The sequence below is a fragment of the Apium graveolens genome, chromosome 4 (assembly GCF_009905375.1).
Source record: "Apium graveolens cultivar Ventura chromosome 4, ASM990537v1, whole genome shotgun sequence".
In the NCBI taxonomy this organism is placed as follows: domain Eukaryota; kingdom Viridiplantae; phylum Streptophyta; class Magnoliopsida; order Apiales; family Apiaceae; genus Apium; species Apium graveolens.
Window position 1 is genome coordinate 265,160,602 of NC_133650.1, and position 8,913 is coordinate 265,169,514.

The 8,913-nt window shown below is 33.7% G+C and overlaps 1 protein-coding gene across 2 annotated transcripts; it reads right to left on the minus strand.

Moving 5' to 3' along the window:
• Nucleotides 1-1,876: 1,876 nt before the first annotated feature.
• LOC141720921 (uncharacterized) lies at nt 1,877-8,347 on the minus strand. 2 transcript variants are annotated; one of them, XM_074523619.1, is made up of 11 exons: nt 8,210-8,347; nt 7,898-8,039; nt 7,642-7,814; nt 4,763-5,199; nt 4,633-4,684; nt 4,143-4,486; nt 3,543-3,967; nt 3,278-3,446; nt 2,837-2,998; nt 2,671-2,759; nt 1,877-2,317 (listed from the first exon to the last, which is right to left on the minus strand). In XM_074523619.1, the coding sequence occupies exons 2-11, from the start codon at nt 8,008-8,010 to the stop codon at nt 2,176-2,178; spliced, it is 2,106 nt and encodes a 701-aa protein (XP_074379720.1). In that variant the 5' UTR covers nt 8,011-8,039; nt 8,210-8,347; the 3' UTR covers nt 1,877-2,175. The 2 variants fall into 2 exon arrangements, with proteins under 2 accessions (XP_074379720.1, XP_074379719.1); XM_074523618.1 differs by having other exon boundaries at nt 7,898-8,066.
• Nucleotides 8,348-8,913: the final 566 nt, after the last annotated feature.

The following is an 8,913-nucleotide window of genomic DNA, read 5'->3' on the forward strand; positions in this document are numbered from 1 at the left end:
AATTAAATTAATTATTATAAGAAAATGATTTAAAATATTATATTATTTTTAAAATAATCTAAAATTATGCTGATCAATTTTTTTACATTATAATTTAAATTATATTTTAATTTGTCATTTCTTTATATTGTAAATCAAATTTAATATGATTTGATATAAAACATATGAGATATTATTAATGTTTTTGTATAATATGAATTAGTAGATTGTTTTTTTTTAAATTTTTTTTTGTCAAAAATACAGAATTATTATTTTTAATTATATCCAGAATTTCCGCGGGATTCCCCATTCAGGTGAGTATCGGAAAGAAAAAAAAATCTATGTTTGGGGTTCCAGGCGGGTTTCAGGGATCGGGGGTTTCGGGGATCGGGGATAACACTTCCTGACCCTGAAGTGACCCGATACATATCCCTGCAAACAAACTACAAATATTTGTGTTATAATAATATAGTTTTAATTTTTTTAGTAATTAGGTTTATATACCTTAAACTAAATATCTAATTTCAAAATTTAGGAAATGAGCAGGAATCAAATTTTACGATAAAAAATAAATTTTCATCATTTAAGTTATCTATATGTATGAAAAGAAAAAAAAGACAATACAATGATGACTTTATATCATCTCATTTTTATTACATATTTATTTATTTAAATTTTATGAAATGTAATTAAATTAATAAAAATATATTATTCATTATTACGTAATTGTTGTATGAATATAAAATAAAATTAAAATAATAATTACCGTATTCAAAAATTATTTTTTTATAAGCACAGATTCGTTCGAGATAATAATTTGATATAAATACAGGCTCGTGCGAGGCACAGGTTTTTACGCTAGTTTATCATTAAAACTTTATAAGAGAAATGAACTAAGACTTCCCTCATAATTAATTATGGGGTCGTTTGATTGACAATAAAACACCCAGGAATTTGATTGACAATAAAACACCCAAGAATTTCAAATACCCACAAAGTGTCATTTGATAGAGTTTTTTGGTTAACAAAAGTAAAAGGAAAGTTAAATTTTCTTAAAAGATTGAATAGCCATGAAACATGAGAAGTTGCTCACCTACCTCCCGTTAATAAATTACACTTTCCGGGATGAGTAAGTACCCATGTATCACACAAACAACATTTCATACTTCCTAGTTATCCTAATTTCCTTAGGAAATTCCATGCTAAATAACTCCCTATTACAAACCAAACAAGCACTTAATCTCAAAAACAGACATAACAATATTACGAATAGCTTCTCCAAAATATTCACTGATCATTTTAAATCATGACAATAAGGTTCAATTTCAAAAATTATTCTATATTGACCATCAAATGGCCAGTAGAACTTGTGTTATTTTTGAAAAATTTATTAGTCATACTAATCAGTACTCACCAAAATTCTCAAGAGATCGGTATTCAGACACTAGTCACACTACGCGGTCTTCAATGAAATTCCTTTCTCCTGTTCATGGCAGGCCCTGAACTTTACGTCATGTAACTTCTTACACATGAAAAAATATTTACTTGAGAACAAATCTCCAAATCTGACAACCAGACATAATGTAGATAGTCGATACTACATTGAATACATATTTGGTAGAGATAGCAACCCTTGATTAATTCTTCTTATTTAGGTTTTTTAAAACTTAATATTTAGGTTTCTTAAATACTCTTTCAAATAAGTACGTAAAGCATGCATATTGTAATTGAAGTTTTCAAGCTTAACCTTATTCGCATTCTGATACACTTACTCTGCGAGGTACTTTAGGTCCTCCCAAATAGCAGCAATTTGATCCGATTTATATTTATCACATGGTATCTAGGGAAGTCTTTCATATTAACATATCAACCCAAATTAATTACTAAATGCAGTTGGTAATTATATAATTTAAAAGCTCTTGAGGACTGTCAAAATTCTTTATATATAAAAAAAATTATATCGAGGAGCTAGTAAAGACTAAAGATACATCTGAAAACCCTTAAAACATGTGCATGTGTCTGTTACCTTCCAATTTAGAAATGAGCCAAGCCATCCAGGCTTTCTTTCGGCCCAAAAGTGGCACTTTCAGATGTAGACAGCTCCAGTTGAAAAAAATTCTTCTTGCATCTAGCATTATAGTTTCCTAAAGCTTAGTTCTGTGGAGCCAAAAACTACACATACTATATAAGAATATACTAATCTTCTTTCCACTTGTTCTCATAATTGAGAAAAGCAAGTGCCGGGTTTTGCCTAGGAGGTGCACGAATCCGAGTTGATCTTCGAACATCTGCTTCTTCTGCTGCAGCACTGTCCTTTAGTTTCTTCTGTATTCTCGAGCTGAAAAATATGTGTTAGCATGAAAATATTAAAACAATAAAATATAATATACTATTTTGCCAGGTGGCTGAAGGAGTGACAGGAAGCCTTCTTTTAGGGTTAGGTATCAATATCAAGACATTTGCCAAAAGCAAGTACAAAGTCAAGCTACAAGTACAATAATCCAAACAGCAAACAACAAGACATAGTAGGTAATATTGTTCTATATTGTTGGTTCACTTGCATAATTATAGACTAAGCACTGGTAATTAAATAAATGGACAAAAAATTGCTTACAAAAAAGGGAACACTTCAACTGAAATCTTAAAGGAAAGCAATCTAATAATAAATTGACATGAGGTTAAAATACTCACCATACTTTCTCATAATGATCATCCAGCTCTTTCTTAAGAGCCCTCTCCCGTACACCCTTACGGTTTAGTGAGCCAATAAAGGAATCAAGCTGTTCAAGAAAAGAATGATTAATTCCCCAATACTAAGTATTCAAAATATCCGCTAAAAGTCAGTCAATGACAATACCTCATCTTTGCTACTGTAGTATCCCCACTGGGTAGAGTCAGAACTCTCGACATATATTCTGGAATCGCGTCGGAAAAACCAATACCTGTTGTAATCTCTGTCTTTCCCCAATGGGTTAGTGCGAATGATTCTTTTCTCCATCTCCCTTGCCAGATATTCTTTCTGAAGTGCATAAAGTGTCACAAAAAGATGAAAAATAATTAACAAGGAAAATGTGTAAATGTACAAATCATAAACAATCACAGACCTCATCTAATTCTGACATGTTCATACACTGAAAAGCTTAAGTGTATAACAAAGACAACCATGTGTGCATAGACGCACACTGTACATGTATTTAGACAACACAAACTATAAATATATAAAGACAAGGCAAACTTGCACGTGCATAACAACCGGCACAAACAGTTGTCAAAAAAGAGAGATTAGAAAAAACCTTACCCTCTGTTTTAGGCCTTTCCCCCCAGCAGCTATATCTTTGTCATCATTTGTCTCCGCTTCCAGAACTCCCTTCTTAGGTAAATGATTCAGATCCCCCACCACAGTTTTATCATCAGCCTTCTTCTCCATCACATTCTTCTTTGTTTTAGTTTTTTCTTTTATAATCTCACTGCATATAATAGATAAATTAGACCCTATATCCATAGCTTAAAACCTAAACCGTGGTCAAACATAATATGTAATTGAACAGCAATATAAACCTGACCTTAATGTAGGTTCTCTATAAGCTGTTGCCTCATTCTGTTTATTGTCATCGTAAGTCAGTATTTCACTTGAGTTGCTGCCTTCAGAACCCAGCCTACGACCTTCTTCCATCGTTGTTACTTGCATGCCATTAGAAAGCATCTTACGCTCTTTGGCTTCCCTCCTCTTTCTGCCCTCAACCAATGCTTCCTCCCTATTAGCTGCAGCAAGTGATTGCCGCTCTTCAATGTATTCCTCTAACTTCTCTCTATAAAGCTCTGTTGCAAGGACTCGAGCAACCAATTCCCGTAGGATTCCCAATTTAGCACTGACTTCTAGAAGCCCGTAATGACCACGTCTAATGGTTGGTAGGTAACCAGAAAATTCGACTGTCCCAACCATTTCCAAGAAATCGCATAAATACTCAGTCCACTTCAACAACGTAATCTGTGAGCAACACCAGCAAATATCAAAAGTGATATTAAATAATCACCAGACTGATTTCAAGTGTTGTGTTCAATTCTTTTTGCAAAGGGATTTCCTTCAGAATTTCTAATGGGATATAAAATTAAATGAAAAGGGGACGGGGACGGGGTGTTTGGAACACAAAATATATGCAAACCTTTGGCTTTCGCTTCTTTCGTTGTGTTGCTAAAAAATATTCTCCATTATCTTTCATAAGTGAGCAAAGGAAAGCTGAATGAGTTTCAACAATAAGAACCACGTAGCTTTCTTTGTAGCACAGGGCATTTTCAAAATCTTCAAGTGAGAACGGCGACAACTGCAAAAGCCTGCCGTAAGAAGAGCAAAAATCCCAGACCATTAAGAAGTCTCCAACACAATCCATGGGAATTTTGAAATTTCTGGATGGTGAAGGACGCAAAGTGAAATCTGGATCATTTGTAGCAGGATGCACCAGAAGATCGTCAATAGGATACTTCGTCTCATCATGGTTTTTGTCAACATCTGCTTGTTAAATATAGAAAGAAGAAACTATGTCAAGATACTGGAGTGTGAGGTAACTTTAATATTGTCTTATCCCCTAATCAGTGTAGTGTTTGGCTCGTAATAAATGTTAAAACCATGCCTAGTGCAATATATTTCAAATTTACCTATTGCAGAATGATCCCGGTTACGCTCCTTCGACATTTTTTTATTTTTCTCCTACAAAGCAACAACACAGGATCAAAAAATGGACACAGCTTTTAGAGAGAATATTATCAAAGAAATATCGTAATTTACCGGATTTTCAGAGTTGTCGTCCCTTCTCTTCCTTTTTCCATTAGTGACACATCTATTTAAGAAGGACAATTTGGGTGCAACATCTTTTGGAGGAATGGTTGAGATTCCATGTTTCTGTGCCAATTCATCATGCAGCACCCAAGGAACACTCCGATATGTTGATTCTCTAATAAAAGACTTCAAAACATCTCTGCTAAAGGGCAGCTTCTTCTTTATCAAATCATTCCCATCTACAACAGCATTACCGGTTACCTTCTTTTCCTTGTCAAGCCAAGCTACTTGATACTGGGTTTTGTCAGCCTCCTCCACAAGTACTTTCATTATTTTGCATGGATAAATGCGATTATTCTTCCTTCCATACAACTCACAACCCTCTAACATGCATTCCTGCAGCTTTTCAGCAATCATGCTGACAAGGTCTCTTAAATTAAGCATGCCTGCCATACAAATAGCCATACATAAAAGAATAAATGATAAATTAACTGAAAGCTAGTAACTAAATGTAAATCAGTTACTAAAGCAGGCAACACAATGGAATGGGAAAAGAAAGTAAGTTACTACTAACTATTGACGTGACGACACCAATTCATCATTAAATAAATTGACAAAACCGGGATGTATTTCAACTACGTAGTACGAAAAGGTGGTGCCATCAAATAAATTGACAAAACCAGGAGTATTTGAACTAGTACAAAAAGCAAAATCAACATATCACATTCGCATGTTATGTTATGTTCTGGTCAATAACCAAAGTTTATCAAACAATTTGTTTCACAGTATGCTCACTGCATCCATTGTTCTTTAATCTTCATTATTTTGTAAAGCCTGAAGTATGTCTGCTCACAACTAGCAAGACATGAACCCACCATCCCCACTCCATCTATCTAATTCTACACACACATGACACATGCAATGCATATAATATAGAAAGATAAAATTAAATTGATGCATGAATACACATACACGCATAATATATAATTTCTTTGTACAAATGGAGAAAATATAATAATATTTCTACGCCTCATCATGTACATCAATTAAACATTTTTAGAACACGTAAAATATTGGGCAATACAAATGCCATGTAAATAGGGGAAGATCCACGAACAAAAGTTTTGGGGGTTTTAGCCTGAGATTAAATTCAGAAGTTGGAGTTTGTTTTAAAATAGGTAATAGGTATTACTCAAGAAATTTCAATTTAATTTATGTTTTATAAAATCTAAGACAAGGTCACATAGTTATGCAGAACAGGCATGGCATTTTTGTAAGATAATATGTATTTAGCTTGTCGGATGAAAGGGTAAAAGAGTAATACACAATATGTGCACGGAGCCCTATAACTTTTTCGCAATCTTTTTAGCCCCAAAACAAAGAAAAGGGAGTATTCATGCACAGCACAGCCTGCTGCATTCAAACACCTTTTCCTAAATGGCAACTAATCTATCCTCTACAAAAACCTAAGGAACTTAAGATAACAGGTCTCAAGCATTATATGGTAGAAAACTGGAAATAAGCTGTGGCAGTGAGACAATTACAAAGACCCGTTCGAGGTTTTTAGAAATACATGAGCAGAATGGGAGATCTGGAATTTATAAACCTAGCATACAACTTATATAAAAAAAACGTAGAGAAAGGAACTAAAAGACAATAACCATTCCAAGGAAGAAAGATTTATCCGAAAATATTAGAAGGATAAAGTTCAGGAAGCGGGATACGATATACTTTGTTGGATTACAGTAAATTTTGCTAATGTTGCTTTGGTTTGTGATTATCATTAATGAAAGATTATTGTGCGTAATTGAATTCTGGAGTTGATGCAAAATTTGTAGTACTTGCTTATATTTTAGCAGAAAATCTGTTTACGCTGGAAAGCGAATGTAATATTAATTAGGGGTGGCAATTTCGGGTATTGGGTCGGGTTCGTGTCGGGTTGACTGTATCCGGTTTAATTTGTAGGTCTACCCGAACCCGACACGACCCGAGAAGTTAGGGTTTACAAAGAAAAAAAGAAGGTGGAAATGAAGCAGCACCCACCTATTTTTAGTTAACTATCATGTTTAATATATAGTCACATCATTAGTGCCTCGTCATTTGATTTCGTATAGCTTATTTTATAATCAAGAAGAGAGTATCTGAAATTTTATTTGTTTTTTTTTCAACCAGCCCATCACTTTATTTCTATAGTAATTAAATTAACCCGGGGACTCCAGATAAATTATACTTCAATGTTCTTCATTTTTTTCCTTTAATTGATAAAATAACATTGACCTAATAGGAATAGGGGGGTATGGTTCCATTTTAGAAAGACAAATCAATCAAATTTTAGTAAGTGTAAGTATTGAAATGCCTAGAGTGTCTAAAGAAAAAATATATTATTTGATATCTTATTTCCTCAAAAATTATAGCGGTTCTTATACTTAAAAATAAGATATCAAATTAAGCATATACGATGACGTAACTAGTACGGATGGTACACATATAAATGATATTCATACCAAGTCAAGTGCACACAACAAGTCTTATAGAAATGAGGATCACGATCCTAAGAATTCAAACAAGAATAAGTACATTAGATTCCTTTAAAAAAAAGTACACTCAATTCTTTGAAAAACCAGAGTCCCAGTTCAAACAATATACACATTCGCATAATGTTCTAATTCCCATTTGGAACCCTAAAACACACCATTATCAAAATTCAATTTGCAATATGACAAACCAGCATTTAACTCGTCATTAACACGGTTTAACATTTCACAAAGCACGCATAACAAAAATGTAGCTCAACCTCAGACATAAACCACAACAAATACCAAGTTAACACAACATAACATCAACAAACACCAAAAACACAACACATAAAGGGCTTAAAGAGCTCATACTGAATTGAACTTCCCGAAGCACCGGAGCAACTAAATTACTCGGAAACTGCTGCACCTTCTCAATGGCTCTTCTCTCTGACATAAGCGCCTCCTCAAAAGTCAAGTTAATCTTGCCCGTAACCTTACACGTCCAACATCGTTTCCGATACAAACAAATCCTATCCAAATAATCCCTACAATCACAACAACAATCAAATACACATGACACACAATCAAACAAACACAAACAAAACGAAAACAGGAGGCTAGGGTTTACCGATAATCTCGAAAAATCTCTTTGGTAAACCGCACTTGAAACACAGCCTCATCAGGACTCAAATCAGTAGGATTATCCACCAAAGGAAAAGCCTTTTTCTTAAACAAAGGCATTGTATTGAATTATATTGAATTTATATACCCTGATTACACAGAATTCATCACAAACCCTAGAAAAATAAAAAACAGAATAAACACCCGCGAAAATGAAATTAACTAACAAATATATGTGCATAAAAAGACGTATACGAGTGAGAGTTGTGTGAATAGATGAGTGAGAGAGAAGGAGAGAGAGAAGTGGCATTATACTTACAGATGGAGTTGTGTGTATAGGTGAGGGAAAATGAAAGTCGGCGATCGAGAGCTGCGGGGGGATTGTTGAAGAAGCGGAGAGAGGGGAGACACAATATATACAAATATATATAGACACGCACACCCCTTCCTTCCTCTACTTCCGTTTCTTTTCTTGTTTGTGTAGCCTACTTTTCCTATTTATATCCTTTTTTTTCTCCTTTTACATTTTTTATTTTAATGATTTTCTTAAGTTGGCAGAAGATCAGGGTTATTTTGGGTATGTATTATTTCTAATACGAGAAATGCAAGAGTCCCAAAAAAAAATGTCATCGAAAATGTTCTCGAATGATAACTTGTTATTGTGTTATACTCATTAATGAAATAAACCTTACGTCAATGTGTCATTTTAGAAACATTTTGAGAATAATTTTTGATTATGTATCGTTTTTCTTCTAATATTGATCGATTGTCTCGTAATAGTTGTTATCGACCGGATTTTTTTAATATGAGTGCTTTCTTTTTTTCAAAGGAATAATAGTTAAATCGAAAAAAACTCGAAAGCAAACGATTATTAATTATTAGTCGCGAATAAAATCTATAAGCCGAGCTCTAAACTTACAAAAAGATATCACATTATATTGCCCCTACTAACCTATAAACTCACAAACGGACACACCAGGTTCCTCTAAACTTATAAAAACATACCACAACCACAACTGTAAA

Coding starts and splice junctions, on each gene's coding strand:
- LOC141720921 (XM_074523619.1), bottom strand. CDS start 8,010: ATGCCTTTGTTTAAGAAAAAGGCTTTTCCTTTGGTGGATAATCCTACT. Junction 7,815..7,897: donor GAGATTTTTCGAGATTATCG/GTAAACCCTAGC, acceptor TTGTGATTGTAG/GGATTATTTGGATAGGATTT. Junction 2,760..2,836: donor ACTACAGTAGCAAAGATGAG/GTATTGTCATTG, acceptor TTTCTTGAACAG/CTTGATTCCTTTATTGGCTC.